Source organism: Saccopteryx bilineata, chromosome 1, assembly GCF_036850765.1.
Source record: "Saccopteryx bilineata isolate mSacBil1 chromosome 1, mSacBil1_pri_phased_curated, whole genome shotgun sequence".
In the NCBI taxonomy this organism is placed as follows: domain Eukaryota; kingdom Metazoa; phylum Chordata; class Mammalia; order Chiroptera; family Emballonuridae; genus Saccopteryx; species Saccopteryx bilineata.
The window spans coordinates 10,574,979-10,591,339 of NC_089490.1; the positions used below are offsets into that span (position 1 = coordinate 10,574,979).

Consider the following 16,361-nt stretch of genomic DNA (forward strand, 5'->3'; position numbering starts at 1 on the left):
CCCCCTTCCTTCCTTCTCTCTCTCTCCTCTCTCTAAAATCAATAAATAAAATCTTTCAAAAAGAAAACAAAGAAAAAAGAAAGACCCTTTCTTTCATGAGTTTCTCACAATATTTGTTGAGTTACATAAACTTGGCAGACTGGGTCAGAACCCATTTTTCCTTCTTCCTTAAGTTAACAAAACCCCCAGGTGTTCATCGAGTCCGTAGAGTATGCTTTTAAGGAAAGACGGGTGGGTGCCCTCATGTTTTTCTTGTCGCCTTCCCACCGGCTGGAATGCCACCCTAGACCACAAGGTGGAAGTCCCATGTTCATCATGACAAAGCCACGGAGCTGAAGAAGCCCTGCTCCCCGAACCTGTAGGCCAGGGGTCCCCAAACTTTTTACACAGGGGCCAGTTCACTGTCCCTCAGACCGTTGGAGGGCAGGACTATATAAAAAAAACTATGAACAAATCACTATGCACACTGCACATATCTTATTTTATTTATTTTTTTTCCTTTTTTTTTTTTTTTGTATTTTTTCTTAAGCTGGAAATGGGGAGAGACAGTCAGACAAACTCCCGCATGCGCCCGACCGGGATCCACCCGGCACGCCCACCAGGGGCAACGCTCTGCCCACCAGGGGACAATGGTCTGCCCCTCCGGGGCGTCGCTCTGCCGAGACCAGAGCCACTCCAGCGCCTGGGGAAGAGGCCAAGGAGCCATCCCCAGCGCCCGGGCCATCTTTGCTCCAATGGAGCCTTGGCTACGGGAGGGGAAGAGAGAGACAGAGAGGAAGGAGGGGTGGGAGGGGTGAAGAAGCAAATGGGCGCTTCTCCTATGTGCCCTGGCCGGGAATTGAACCCGGGTCCCCCGCATGCCAGGCCGACGCTCTACCGCTGAGCCAACCGGCCAGGGCCTGCACGCATCTTATTTTAAAGTAAAAAAACAAAACAGGAACAAATACAATATTTAAAATAAAGAACAAGTAAATTTAAATCAACAAACTGACCAGTATTTCAATGGGAACTATGTTCCTCTCACTGACCACCAATGAAAGAGGTGCCCCTTCCAGAAGTGCGGCGGGGGCTGGATAAATGGCCTCAGGGGGCCGCATGCGGCTCGAGGGCAGTAGTTTGGGGACCCCTGCTGTAGGCTGATCACAACCGCCTCAGACTGCTTATGCCAAATGGTTAAGAAACTGTGATTCAAGCCGTGTTTTAGCAGCCAAACCTGTATCCAATGAAAACAATTAGCCAGAAATCAACACTGGAGCCAAAGGCAACACCTGGGACACACGGCCATCAGGCTGTGACCTAGCCGGCTGTCATAAAGAAAACCCCAAACACAGGGACTTGACTAAGATAGATGTTGACTTCTCTCTCTCAGGTAAAAGCCTCAGCACAGGCAGATGGCGGATACGGCGAGACTGGCCTTGGCTGGCAGGACGGAGTCGTCCGTCCATCCGCGTCATTCAGGACACAGGTTTCGTCCACCTGGCTCTGCTGCCCGCGGGGAGCTCACTGTCCTGGTCTGCATGGCTGCCCCAGGTCCCCTGCAAGTCTGCATCCCCCTCCCAAGGAAATAAAAGGAAAGAAGGAACAGGGGACCGGTAATGATACGGAAATCCACCCATGTCTTCCGCTCGCTCGTAGTATTCCGTTGGCAAACGCTTTGAGTACGCGGGAGGCTGGGGGGTGTGGCCTGCAGCTTTCTACTGTGTGCGCGGCTAGGGCTCCGGCACCCCGGGGGCAGACAGGGGGTTTGGGGAGGCACCCCGGGGGCAGACAGGGGGTTCGGGGAGACACCCCGGGGGAAGACAGGGGGTTCGGGGAGGCACCCCGGGGGAAGACAGGGGGTTCGGGGAGGCACCCCGGGGGAAGACAGGGGGTTTGGGGAGGCACCCCGGGGGAAAACAGGGGGTTGGGGGAGGCACCCCGGGGGAAGACAGGGGGTTCGGGGAGGCACCCGGGGGGAAGACAGGGGGTTCGGGGAGGCACCCCGGGGGAAGACAGGGGGTTCGGGGAGGCACCCCGGGGGCAGACAGGGGGTTCGGGGAGGCACCCCGGGGGAAGACAGGGGGTTTGGGGAGGCACCCCGGGGGCAGACAGGGGGTTCGGGGAGACACCCCGGGGGAAGACAGGGGGTTCGGGGAGGCACCCCGGGGGAAGACAGGGGGTTCGGGGAGGCACCCCGGGGGCAGACAGGGGGTTCGGGGAGGCACCCCGGGGGAAGACAGGGGGTTTGGGGAGGCACCCCGGGGGAAGACAGGGGGTTCTGGGAGGCACCCCGGGGGAAGACAGGGGGTTGGGGGAGGCACCCCGGGGGAAGACAGGGGGTTCGGGGAGGCACCCGGGGGGAAGACAGGGGGTTCAGGGAGGCACCCCGGGGGAATACAGGGGGTTCGGGGAGGCACCCCGGGGGAAGACAGGGGGTTCGGGGAGGCACCCCGGGGGAAGACAGGGGGTTTGGGGAGACAGCGGGCAGCGGGCGAGACTTGGCCAGCTCTGCTGGAGGGAGCGCCACATTGCGCCAGGGCAAAGCGAGCCGGACAAAGGCACGGTGGGTCCCCAGCGTCGGACCCAGTCCAGCCTTCCCTGAGGCACAGTCCAGTGTGGAAGGCCCAGGGCCCAGTCCCTTCTCATCGCTCCCCAGGGGATTTTCAGTAAGACATTCCCCGACCCCCACCCCGTTTGGGGAAGGTGACTTTGGCTTGTCTATTTTTTTGCATTTGTAAAAAAGCCTGACAGATGCCACTTCTGTTTTTCTCTCCAAATAGAAGGAAGGAGGTAAATAATACCCTAAAATGACAGGCCTTCCGCCCCTGCCAGCGGCCTCCCTCTCGTCCTGATCTCTTCTCGTTGATTCAAGGCTTTCAGGGACCAATTCCAAAGGGAAGAAATCAAAACCCCATAGTCTGCAACTCACCCCTGAGTCACAGGTGTCAGGAGGAAATGATGGGCCCTGGCCGGTTGGCTCAGTGGTAGAGCATCAGCCTGGCGTGTGGATGTAACCAGGTTCGATTCCCGGTCAGGGCACACAGGAGAAGCAACCATCTGCTTCTCCACCCTCCCCCTCTTGTTCCTCTCTCTCTCTCTCTCTCTCTCTCTCTCTTCCCCTCCCTCAGCCATGGCTCAATTGGAGTGAGTTGGCCCCACGCTCTGAGGATGGCTCCCTAACCTCCACCTCAGGTACCGAGAAGAGCTTGATTGCTGAGCAACAGAGCAACGCCCCAGATGGGCAGAGCATCACCCCCTAGTGGGCTTGCTGGGTGGATCCCAGTTGGGCCGCATGCAGGAGTCTGTCTCTCTGCGTCTCTCAGAATGCCTTACTACTCAGTAAGCCAGACAAGGCCATGGAGGGAGGGGAGTGGCCTCCTTTTGGCCACAGTCTCCTTGTTGTCCCTTCTGGACACTTTGACATGGACTTAGCATCCTAGGATCTGCCCCCCTCAACCTCCCATGACAACTGCAGAGCCGACGCACGCCATTCCCAGGTCAACCTCCAGTTTGGGAAACTGGGCTGAGCTGGCCTGGCTCTCAGCCGACAGGACGACTTGAGCTGAGGAGGCGGCATTCCTGAGCGAGGCTCTTTCCCGCGGCAGTGACACAGTCCTTGCCCCACTCGAGGACCTTGGGCGTCACCGCTGGGCTGTGCCACCGACTTCCAAGAGCAGCCTCTCGTCGATCTGCTCGAGGGTTTCCCTGGGGTCCTGCTCCGCTTGAGCCCAGAATTTTGGAAGTTGTAGAGAACTGAGGCCCCCCGAAATCAGCCCTTACCCTGAGACTGAACAGAATGGGTATATAGGTGCCCCAGCTCGCTCCACCCCCAGCCCCCCCTCCCCAGATACCCACTCCAGGGTTCCTCAGCAGGACTAATCTCCGCTCACCCACGACGGTGACTTGACTGGGCAGCGCACACTTGATTGACTGCCCGTCTCTCCTAGCCCGCTTTCCTGCGACCACCTCGACACGGCACTGTTTGCCCTTGAGGCCTTGTCTCAGAGGCTGTCTTGGGGGAAGAAGACTCCACCCACAGCCACAGGAACTACTACGCGCCAGGCATCATCCTGAGCCCTTTGTGCGTAAGAGCTCCCTCAGTCTTCACAGCAAGCCGAGGACACGGGTTTTATCCTTACCCTCACTTGACAGATAAGGACACCGAGGCACAGAAGTGTTCAGTGACCTGCCCCCCAGATTCACACAGGCCCCGGGCGGGATTCAAAGCCAGGCAGCGTGGCTCCTGAGTCTATGTTCATAGCCCTTAGGTTTGGGGGCCTCTGCCGAACATCTCTGAGGCGGCTCTTCTGAGCACCCTGAATTCCCTCGGGCCCCTCTGCACCCCCACCCCTCGCACTGTGCCTTCCCAAGCCGCCTCTCCCCTCTACCTCTGCCGCTTCCCACCCTTCCTCCTGGGACCCCTTAACCTCCGTTCTTCTCCAATCCCTCCCCTTCCAGAGTCCTACAGGACCTGTTCACTGGATCTACTGCCTTCAGGCTATTTGTGTTCTGGTCTCAACCTCCCCAGAAAAGGGACCCCAGGAGTGTTTGCTGAAATAATGAGCTCCTCGAACAAAGTCAAGGGCCAACCCCTCCCCCCAGTCCTACCCTCATTACAAGTAAACAGCATCCTTTAGATCAGCAACAAAAGCGACTTTTTTTTTTTTTTCTTTTTTTTTTAATTCTGAAGCTGGAAACGGGGAGAGACAGTCAGACAGACTCCCGCATGCGCCCGACCGGGATCCACCCGGCACGCCCACCAGGGGGCGATGATCTGCCCCTCCGGGGCGTCGCCCTGCCGAGACCAGAGCCACTCCAGCGCCCGGGGCAGAGGCCAAGGAGCCATCCCCAGCGCCCGGGCCATCCTTGCTCCAATGGAGCCTTGGCTGCGGGAGGGGAAGAGAGAGACAGAGAGGAAGGAGGGGGGGGGCGGAGAAGCAAATGGGCGCTTCTCCCACGTGCCCTGGCCGGGAATCGAACCCGGGTCCCCCACACGCCAGGCCGACGCTCTACCGCTGAGCCAACCGGCCAGGGCCAACAAAAGCGACTTTGGTTTCTATTCTTTCCATTTCTCTCTCTCTTTTTTTTTTCTTTTTGTATTTTTCTAAAGTTGGAAACGGGGAGGCAGTCTGACAGACTCCCGCATGTGCCCGACCGGATCCACCCGGCATGCCCACCAGGGGGCGATGCTCTGCCCATCTGGGGTGTTGCTCTGTCGTGACCAGAGCCACTCTAGCGCCTGAGGCAGAGGCCACAGAGCCATCCTCAGCGCCCGGGCCATCTTTGCTCCAATGGAGCCTTGGCTGCGGGAGGGGAAGAGAGAGACAGAGAGGAAGGAGAGGGGGAGGGGTGGAGAAGCAGATGGGCGCTTCTCCTGTGTGCCCTGGCCAGGAATCGAACCCAGGACTCCTGCACGCCAGGCCGACGCTCTACCACTGAGCCAACTGGCCAGGACCTCCATTTCTTTTTTAATAAAAATATTGACATTGGGTCAGACCCCACCCACTTCCCCTAACAGGACACAGTTAGGGCACTTGTCACCCACACCATCTCCCATCCTATTATGCACTGACAGAAATGTTTGTGTGTATGTGTCTGTATGTGTGTGTGTGTGTGTGTGTGTGTGTATATATATATATATATATATATATAAAAAATCTTTTTTTTTTTCTTTTTACATGAGAGGAGAGGAGATAGTGAGGCAGACTCCCGCATGTGTCCCAACCAGGGTCCACCCAGCAACCCCATCTTGGGCCGATGCATGAGTACCGAGCTAATTTTAGTGCCTGAGGCTGGCACACTGGGACCAACTGAGCCATCCCCAGCACCCCGGGCCACACTCCAACAAGCCACTGGCTACAGGAAGGAAAGAGGGAGAGAAGGGGGAAAGGGAGAGAAGCAGATGGTCGCCTCTCCTGTGTGCCCTGACCGGGAATCAAACCTAGGACATCCCTATGCTGGGCCGACGCTCTATCCACTGAACCACAGGGCAGGGCCATATCCAGCATCCTTAGAGCCTCCAGAAAGAGTTTTGCCCAGCCTCTGGCTCCTCCCTCACCCCCAGGCTCCTCCCTCACCCCAGGCTCCTCCCTCACCCCCAGGCTCCTCCCACCCTCAGGTCTCAGAGGCTCCCCTACAGGCCCAAACTCTGGATCAGGAAACCGAACCTCCTCTCCTCATCCACCCATTGCACAATCAGTTCCCAAGAACTAAGCAAGGCACTAAAGGTACAGTAGGGCCTCCTAAGAAACAAGCCTGTCCCTGACCTCCTGTAAGGGGCCACAGCTCTTTCAGATGAAAACTAAGCCCCGGGGACAGCCAGACCTGGGAGGTACCGGCGTGTCCACCCGCCCACACCACAGCCTCTGCTTTACCCCTGCCCGTGCCGTCCCTCTGGGGCAGGGGTCCCCAAACTTTTTACACAGGGGGCCAGTTCACTGTCCCTCAGACCGTTGGAGGGCCGGACTATAAAAAAAACTATGAACAAATCCCTATGCACACTGCACATATCTTATTTTAAAGTAAAAAAACAAAACAGGAACAAATACAATATTTAAAGTAAAGAACAAGTAAATTTAAATCAATAAACTGACCAGTATTTCAATGGGAACTATGGGCCTGCTTTTGGCTAATGAGATGTCAATGTCCGGTTCCATATTTGTCACTGCTAGATGTAACAAGTGATGTGACATGCTTCCGGAGCCGTGAGGCGTGCATCCCACATCACTGGAAGTAGTACTGTATGTGAGCGATGCCATGCTTTGCGTCTCTCACTGACCACCAATGAAAGAGATGCCCCTTCCGGAAGTGCGGCGGGAGCCGGAGAAATGGCCTCAGGGGGCCACATGTGGCCCACGGGCCGTAATTTGGGGACTCCTGCTCTAGGGTCTCCACAGTCCTGGGGGCCGGTAGTGCTGCATCTTCTCCCCCCTGCCCTGCTTCTTGCAACCTAGGGGGGAGGCTGTCCGGCATAGCCCGGGTGAGAGGGTGCTGACCAGACCCGTGTGCTCAGGAGCCAGTTGGGAAAAGGCAAGGAGCAAGAGGACCTCTGGCTGTCATCTCCCCGTCCACCCCCGTCACTGTCCCCGCCCTCCTCGTCTGGTCTTCGCTTTGGTGAGAAGGGGGACCTAACCGCCCCTCCTCTGCCCTTTCATTCAAAAATGCCTGTGTAAGAGAGCCCAAATAAATAAAACCATAGATAAAAAAAAAAAAGGAAAAGTTATGGCCTGACCAGGGGGTGGTGCAGATAGAGCATCAGACGAGGACACAGAGGACCCAGGTTCAAAACCCTGAGGTTGCCGGCTTGAGCGCGGGCTCATCTGGCTTGAGCGCGGGCTCACCAGCTTGAGCATAGGGTCATTGGCTTGAGCGTGGGATCATAGATATGACCCCATGGTCGCTGGCTTGAGCCCAAAGGTCTCTGGCTTGAAGCCAAAGGTTGCTGGCTTGAGCCCAAGGTCGCTGGCTTGAGCAAGGGGTCACTCGCTCTGCTGGAGCCCCCCCTCCCAGTCAAGGCACATATGAAAAAGCAATCAATGAACAACTAGGTGCCACAACAAAGAATTGATGCTTCTCATCTCTCTTCCTTCCTGTCTGTCCCTATCTGCCCCTCTCTCTCTGACTCTCTCTCTCTGCCACAAAAAAAAAAAGGTTAAAAAAAATAAAACATTTTAACCCCTTTTGACCCAGTGGTGGGATTCAGCCAGTTTGCACCAGTTTGGCAGAACCGATATTTAATTTTTTGTTGAGTTTGGTGAACCGGTTGTTAAAATGGCACTTGTCATCAAGGTTCTCTCTAAAGTGGGCGCCTGGGCAGCCGCCCAATGTGGAAATCACAAACTGACATTCCTAACTCTTTTTTAACGTTCATCTGCTCAACAGCGTATTCTAAGTGCCCGGAGTCATGTTCATTCTGTCCACAGATCAAAAAAATTGCAAGTGAGGACGCCAATCAAGAAGCAATATGGAAGTATCTTAAATAACCATTTTATTGTTTTCCAGTAAGGTATTAATGAATAATTTTTCATTAATACTTTAAAACTCTTCCCTATAGTGTAATCTAGTTTTGTGTACCTCTTGTACTATTCTTATTTAAGTATTAAATGCATAAAATAATAAACTACCTTTCAGTATATAGTTTTTTGTTTGTTTGTTTTTGTTTTTGTTTTTGTATTTTTCTGAAGTTAGAAGTGGGGAGGCAGTCAGACAGACTCCTGCATGCGCCCAACCGGGATCCAGCCAGCATGCCCACTGGAGGCGATGCTCTGCCCACCTGGAGCGTCTCTCCGCTGCACCCGGAGCCATTCTAGCACCTGAGGCAGAGGCCATGGAGCCATCCTCAGTGCCTGGGCCAACTCTGCTCCAATGGAGCCTTGGCTGCGGGAGGGGAAGAGAGAGACAGAGAGAAAGGAGAGGGGGAGGGGTGGAGAAGCAGATAGGTGCTTCTCCTGTGTGCCCTGGCCGGGAATTGAACCCAGGACTTCCACACACTGGGCTGACGCTCTACCACTGAGCCAACCGGCCAAGGCCAGTATATCGTGTTTTTTTTTTATATACTCAAAACAGTCATTAGGGCAGAGAACCCACGGTGAAATGATTTGAATCTCAGCATGGGTGTGTGGGTGGGGGACTCAGACTGTGCACAGGTTGGGAGGAGCTGTGGTTAGAACAGGGGCCCTTGCAGGTGCACAAAGCAGCCTCCAGAGCCGGGTGATGTGATGCATGCTGAGTGGCACCCTGGTGGAGGACTCCAGCCCGCTGGGGACTACCAGCCTCACATGGAGGAAACCTATCCAAGACACATACTTACGTCAAGAGGAAGAGGGGGAGGCCTGCCAAGGGAGGCAGAGGCCTGAATCTCCTTCTCCCTTGGCTTTTATTGATCAGAAGCAGAACAGAGGTAACGGCTTTACAAGGGAGGGAGGCTGAGTGATAAGGAGAAAGAATGATTAATGATTGTTTTGCTGACATGGAGAAAGGGCTAATTTGGTCAGTACATTCTTTTTCTTTTGCTAATTAACAAGCACAAAGGGAGGGGCAATCTAGAACCTCTAGGCCAGGGGTCTCAAACTCAACTCAGCATGTGGGCCACAGAGCAAGATCACAGCCGTTTGGCGGGCCGCACTAGGTCTACAAAAGGCAACTGTTATGCAACACTTTTCTCACTGCAGTTGAAAACAAAAAAAAGTCAGTACAACAAGCACAATCGTACATGCAGTTTACTCAGTGTCACAAAACGACCAGAAACTGTAGTTCGCATCACAACTGCTGTTAACTAAGCTAATATCTAGCTAGGATGCTAGAGAAATGAAAAATACAAGTAGGCCCCTAGGCTTACTTAATTTTATCCAAAATATTTTGAACTTCGTGGATTAGTCTGCGGGCCGCACAAAATTGTTCGGCGGGCCGCATGGCCCGCGGGCCGCGAGTTTGAGACCCCTGCTCTAGGCTAACTTTCTAAAGCCTGTCCTCCTGCATTCCTTTGTGTCTCCACAAAGGTCACTCACTCACACAGTTTCTTGGTGTTTGCATCCAAGAGATATTCACTCAGGGCTTTTAACTAAAGTTCCCCAATCCAAGTCATCGAGGGTTCAAGGTTAGATGGGTGATTCCCTGCACCCTGGTTGAGCAGGGTAGGAAGGGAGAAGGAAGGGAGGAAAGAGAGCATGACAGAAGGGAAAATTGGGGTGTGGATTAGGTCATTAGCACGGACACTGGCAGGCCCAGGGCAGAAGGCCTGAGCCAGGTACCCAGGTACCCAGGCCTGGGGGCCGGTTACTCATGGCACCAAGAAGAGGCAGGGATGGGCAGAGCAGGACTCCCAGGATGGGAGGGAAGGGTATTTGGCATGAAGTAGAAGAGCGCCATTCCTGGGACTGACCAGAAGCTAGGAAAGGCAAAAAATCAAGGCACCACCAAAACACTGCCCCCACCCCCAAAGGCATCCCTTGAGTTCAAGAATCCAGTGTAAGTCAGGAACAAACTTTTTTTTTTTTTTTTTACAGGAACAGAGAGAGAGTCAGAGAGAGGGATAGATAGGAGCAGACAGACAGGAACGGAGAGAGATGAGAAGCATCAATCATCAGTTTTTTTGTTGCGGCACCTTAGTTGTTCATTGATTGCTTTCTCCTATGTGCCTTGACCGTGGGCCTTCAGCAGACCAGAGTAACCACTTGCTCGAGCCAGTGACCTTGGGTCCAAGCTGGTGAGCTCTTTTGCTCAAGCCAGATGAGCCCACGCTCAAGCTAGCGACCTCGGGGTCTCAAGCCTGGGTCCTTCTGCATCCAAGTCCGACGCTCTATCCACTGCACCACCAACTGGTCAGGCAGAAACAAACTTTTTTTAAAATTGATTTTAGAGAGAGATTGAAAGTGAAGGGAGGGAGAAAAACATGGGTTTGCTGTTCCACTTATTTATGCATTCATTGTTTAATTCTTGTATAGTATGTGCCCTGACCGGGAATCAAACCTGCAACCTGGGCGCATCAGGCTGACGCTCCAACAGTTCTACTTGAGCTACCCAGCCAGGGCCAGGGACAGACTTTTTATGAGTAGATGCTTAGCTGCGCTGAAGAGGAATGACCTTTTTTTTTTTTTTTTTTTTTTTTTTTTTGTATTTTTCTGAAGCTGGAAACGGGGAGAGACAGTCAGACTCCCGCATGCGCCCGACTGGGATCCACCGGGCACGCCCACCAGGGGGCGATGCTCTGCCCCTCCGGGGCGTCGCTCTGTTGCGACCAGAGCCACTCGAGCGCCTGGGGCAGAGGCCAAGGAGCCATCCCCAGCGCCCGGGCCATCTTTGCTCCAATGGAGCCTTGGCTGCAGGAGGGGAAGAGAGAGACAGAGAGGAAGTGGGGGGGTGGAGAAGCAAATGGGCGCTTCTCCTGTGTGCCCTGGCCGGGAATCGAACCCGGGTCCTCTGCACGCCAGGCCGACGCTCTACTGCTGAGCCAACTGGCCAGGGCCGAGGAATGACTTTAACGGTCACTTTATTTGCAAAATATAACCCACGACATAATTCCTGCAATCAAGTCGTTCACTTGGGGAAACCCGGTTGTGAATGCATTATATAAGAAGCGGTTTCATCAAAAGTGATGTGTAAGGAAAACCCGCTAGTGTCCTGGAAGATGTAATAGATCCAATTGGCAGGAAACAGGGGCTTCCTCACCTGGACTCGGATAGGTGGGGAAGTGTGGGTACGAGAGGTTCAAGGTGTAAGCGTGTGTGTGGAGAAGTCTTCAAGATGCTAATAAATGCTGGTGCTGCAGATGCAGAGATTGCAGCTTAGTTTGGGAGTGACAGAGAAAAAGAAGGCAGAGGTGGAGAGTCGAGGGAGGTTTTGTTCAGGGCAGTGAAGCTCCGACCTTGTCCATTCCGTGGAGGGATGGTTGCAGTGGGAAGATGATAAAGATAGAATTGTACTAACAAATCATCACATAATTAGAAGTAGTGGGGGGGGGGGAGCAGTACTAGGACTACTTGTATAAGTAGTAAGGTGACCAATTGTCCCCCTTTAGGGAGGACAGTCCTTCTTTTGTAAGTTCTATCCTCCCTTGAAAAGTGTCCTCCTACATGTCCTCCTTTTTGATATTGGAAAAGTAATCTGTAAATGTCCGTATTCGATTGATGCAGTCGATCCATTGCGTGTGATGTGATGTGTTTGTATCTAAATGAGTACTTTTTTCTTACAATTATTTTTAAAAATTACTAGATATGCAAGCATAATTACAATATAAAATATTACAAATGTTTTATTATGCATTTATTACAGTATAGTGTATTATTGTTGCAATGAATAAAATGTTTCTTTTATTTATGATATCGCTTTCTTCTATTTATTTTTGTCCTCCTTTTCATTGTAAAAAAGTTGGTCACCTTAATAGTAGGGTGAAATGGGTAAGGTCAGGGACAGTTCAAGGCCCCGGCTGGAGAGTGCTTGCCTTGGCAAGACCGATGGGGTCAATTCTGAAAACAGAGAGGAGGGGAGAATGGATGGCATGTTACACGTGAGATGGAGGAAAGCTGAAGGCAGCGGACTGTCGGATTGGCCCTGAGGGCTGGGGTGGCTACTAGCTTCAGAAGAGTTGGGCAAGTCTGGAAGCGTGGCTAGAGGGATACACACTCAACAGTGACCGACAGCGCAGAGAGGCAGGCGCAGGGTGGCCCGGGGCTCTGGCTGTAACACGGGCCCGCCTGGCATGGATGGGCCCAAACAGCACCACCTTGGAAGCAGGTGGCCGCGCCGGCCGCGCCGGCCGCGGGGAGCCGGCCCGCAGGGAGCGCGGGGATCGGGCACGCGCCCTGGAGGACGCGGAGCGTGCGGCGCCGCGGGCCGGGAGGAGCGGGCTTCTGCGCGGCACTTGGCACGCACGCGCAGACGGGCCGCTGAGCCCGGAGGCACAGAGGAGGGGCAGCCAGGACGAAGGGGGTGTGGAACGTATTTCCGCTCTGGCGGACAAATAATACCGGCCAAAGGGGAGGCCAGGCCGTCCGGCCCTTTAACCGTGTGTGGGGGGGCGCTGGTGAAGAAAGGGGGGTCGGGCAGGGGGGACTCCTGCTCCTTTAATTCCCTCCCCTCTTCTTCCTCCCAGAGTTCTTGCCGCGGCCGTCGCGCGCGGGGCCTGGAACACACGGCACGAGCCACCCCCTCCCCTCCCCCGACGCCCACGCGGAGTCAGCCACTCGCGCGCGCGCGCTCCCCGTGCACCCCCGCGCCTGCGCGCTGCCCAGGCCCTGCCCGAGTGTGGGGGTGCCGGCGGCCCCAGGGGGGGTGGGGAAAGTAAGGGGCAAAAAAAAACAGCACGCGGACCAAGGCCAGGTGAGAGGCGCGTGCAACTAGGGTCGTGGGGCTGGGGGGCGTGCCACGGAGCTCTGAGCGTGGGGGGGGCGTGCACCATGCGTGCAGGCGGCGGGGGAGGACGTGAAAGGCGCGTGCAAACGTGCAAACGGGGGGAGGGCGGAGGAAAGAGGCAACGAGTAAAAGGGGGCGGGGTGAGAAGATCCTGCAACCTGGGCACCCCAGAACTCAGAGCCCCAGAGCTCCTGTTTCCGTGGGCGCGCGGGCTCGCCCCATTGGGGCGGTTAGGCTGGGGGTATGGACTCCGCTGCCCCGCCCCCAGGAACCACGCCTCCCTCCGCTTGAAGGGACGGTACCTCCCCCCGGGGCTGGGGAAACTGAGGACGAGGCCTGAAAATTGGAAGATGTGATACTTGGGGGGGCCGGGCAAGAGTGCAGGCGAGGGACCCAGAGCCTTGTCTTAGGGGAGCCAGAGACCTTTGTCTTTGACCGGTTTCCTTCCCAACCAGGGTTGCCCACCCACCCCCGCCACAATGGCCTCTGGGGTGGAAGTCCTGCGCTTCCAGCTGCCTGGCCACGAGGCCGCTACGCTGCGGAACATGAACCAGCTTCGCGCAGAGGAGCGGTTTTGCGATGTGACCATTGTGGCCGACAGCCTCAAGTTCCGTGGCCACAAGGTCATCTTGGCCGCCTGCTCCCCTTTCCTGCGGGACCAGTTCCTGCTGAATCCCAGCTCTGAGCTGCAGGTCTCACTGATGCACAGTGCACGCATAGTGGCCGACCTGCTCCTTTCCTGTTACACGGGCGCTTTGGAATTTGCAGTTAGAGACATCGTGAACTACTTGACGGCAGCCTCCTACCTGCAGATGGAGCACGTGGTGGAGAAATGCCGGAATGCCCTCAGCCAGTTCATCGAGCCCAAAATAGGCCTCAAAGAAGATGGGGTCAGCGATGCCAGCCTTATGAGCAGTGTCAGTGCCACCAAATCCCTTCTCCCTCCTGCCAGGACCCCAAAGCCAGCCCCCAAACCCCCACCACCACCCCCGCTACCCCCTCCGCTCCTGCGGCCTGTGAAGCTGGAGTTCCCGCTGGATGAGGACCTGGAGCTGAAGGCAGAGGAAGAGGATGAGGATGAGGACGAGGATGTGTCAGACATCTGCATCGTCAAGGTGGAGTCTGCCTTGGAGGTGGCCCACCGGCTCAAACCTCCGGGAGGCCTGGGAGGAGGTCTGGGCCTCGGGAGCTCTGTGGGCAGCCACCTGGGGGAGCTGGCTCAGAGCAGCGGGCCCCCCAGCACCGTGGCTCCACCGCAGGGCGTGGTGAAAGCCTGCTACAGCCTGTCTGAGGACGCAGAAGGGGAAGGCCTGCTGTTGATTCCCGGAGGCCGGGCCAGCGTGGGGGCCACCTCGGGCCTGGTCGAGGCAGCAGCAGTGGCCATGGCTGCCCGGGGGGCGGGGGGCAGCCTGGGGTCAGGGGGCGGCCGCGGCCCCCTGCCGGGGGGCTTCTCCAGCGGTAACTCCCTCAAGAACATCAAGTGCACCAAGTGCCCGGAGGTGTTCCAGGGCGTGGAGAAGCTGGTCTTCCACATGCGGGCACAGCACTTCATCTTCATGTGCCCGCGCTGCGGCAAGCAGTTCAACCACAGCAGCAACCTCAACCGCCACATGAACGTGCACCGCGGCGTCAAGTCGCACTCCTGTGGCATCTGCGGCAAGTGCTTCACGCAGAAGTCCACGCTCCACGATCACCTCAACCTGCACTCGGGAGCCAGGCCCTATCGCTGCTCCTACTGCGACGTGCGCTTTGCTCACAAGCCGGCCATCAGGCGGCACCTCAAGGAGCAGCACGGCAAGACCACCGCCGAGAACGTGCTGGAAGCCAGCGTGGCCGAAATCAACGTCCTCATCCGCTAGCGCTAGCGCTCACCGGGCCGGTGCCCGGTCCTGGGCGGGGTGGAAAGGGGGTTCCCTGGCCCAGGAGAATAGGGGGTTGGGGGTTGAGGACAGGCAGGTAGGGTGGGGAGACTGAGCAGACACACACATCCCGAGGGAGGCGCCCAGTATTCCTGGGAGAGAGAGAAGGCCCTGCCTCTTCAGAAGAAAAGGTGGACAAGGGTTCTTTGATAAGGCCAAGGGAATCCGGGGTCCCAGAGGAAGTTTGTCTTTTCTTAGAGGTGCATGGATTTGTGGAGGGTGGGGAAGGGTCGCACAGAATGAGGAGGCTAAACGACTGGAACACGCTGTATCCCCGGCGAAGTCCGCTGGGGGGGAAAGGTCTGACATTTCTTGAGGGGTAAGGGTGGGTGGGCGGGAACCGGGAGGGAGTTGGGCAGGAATTCCTTACATGCTCCTGCTTAGAATAGATAGATCCTTGGGAGCGGGACTGGTAGGGGGAAGGATTATGGAATCCCAGAAAAGGAAGGGGGGACACGTCTTGCATGCTGGGGGAATGGAACTGTGGGTTCAAGGCTCACCAAAATTCTAGGGAGGACAAGGTAGCGGAAAGAGAACGTGTGGGTGAGCGTCCCGGGTAGATCAGGAAGTGGGGCACAGTAGCAAGAACAGTGACTAGTGGTGGGGTGGGGGTAGGGGACTTAGATGAAATGACACAAGAAGGGCTATTTAGGGGGAGGGAGAGGAGTAGAGAGTTATACAGTATTTTTAACAACAACAAAAAAAGATCGTATTTTTTAGGATTTTTTTTCTGGAGTTTGGGGTTTTAGGTTTTTTTGCTTTTGTTTTCCACAAAATAAAAAAAAAAAGTTTTTTTTCTTTACACTCTTGTCTGGCAACTGCGTGTAAATGACTGTCGCCCTAGGCAGTCTCTCCTTTGCTGAGTACCCAGAGGTCACAACTCATGCGGGTCCCATGCCTGAAGGAAAATAGTGTGACAAGCGGCTCCTCTGGCATTGGGGACCCTCCCAGTTCTGAAGTCCTCAACACCTGGCACACACCGCCAGCACAAGTGTTCCATGACTGCTGGGCAGTGGTAATAATACATGACCTGCTTCTCTATTGAGTTCGGCATCAAGGCCAGTGGCGGCCTACAGGTGTGATCACTGTGATCTCTGAAATTGTAAGCAGGAGCCTATCTTTGGGCATTTGGGGTCTGGGGAAAGGGTTCGTGTACTCAGTGAAGCTAAAGAAAAAACAAAACCACTCAGGGCACAGGGAAGACTACAAATCCCAGAAAGCCCTTGGAATAGTTCCTAACCAAAGACAACTACAGTTCCCAGAAGGCTTTGAATTGGCCTCAGGAGCCCTATATCTCAACCACCTACCTATGGCAAATACTGCCTGTGAAAGCATACAGATCTTTTCCCAACTTTTACCAGAATGTAATACCTAAAGAGACTGTGTACCCTAAATTGTCCTATCAAGGTTGTATATCTTGACCTAATATTCATACTTCCACTGCCCGCTGGGCCATGACCCACGGAGTGCCTGACTGCTTGTGAACTGTTTGGTTACTCGAGTGTCACCAGACAGTAATGACTCTGAGGCAACAGAGGGCTTACCTAAGTCCCTGGTGCATGTGTGGGGCAAAGTCCGGTATAAAAAGAGACCGCCCCCCCCCCCCCAGTTTTC

General features: G+C 55.3%; 1 protein-coding gene across 2 annotated transcripts; it reads left to right on the forward strand.

Annotated features, from left to right (window-relative positions):
• Window positions 1–12,182: 12,182 nt before the first annotated feature.
• Window positions 12,183–15,061, forward strand: ZBTB12 (zinc finger and BTB domain containing 12). 2 transcript variants are annotated; one of them, XM_066262250.1, is made up of 3 exons: window positions 12,183–12,210; window positions 12,569–12,795; window positions 13,284–15,061. In XM_066262250.1, exon 3 carries the CDS (start codon window positions 13,308–13,310, stop codon window positions 14,685–14,687), a length of 1,380 nt encoding a protein of 459 aa, XP_066118347.1. In that variant the 5' UTR covers window positions 12,183–12,210; window positions 12,569–12,795; window positions 13,284–13,307; the 3' UTR covers window positions 14,688–15,061. The 2 variants fall into 2 exon arrangements, with proteins under 2 accessions (XP_066118347.1, XP_066118432.1); XM_066262335.1 differs by lacking the exon at window positions 12,183–12,210 and adding an exon at window positions 12,384–12,481.
• Window positions 15,062–16,361: the final 1,300 nt, after the last annotated feature.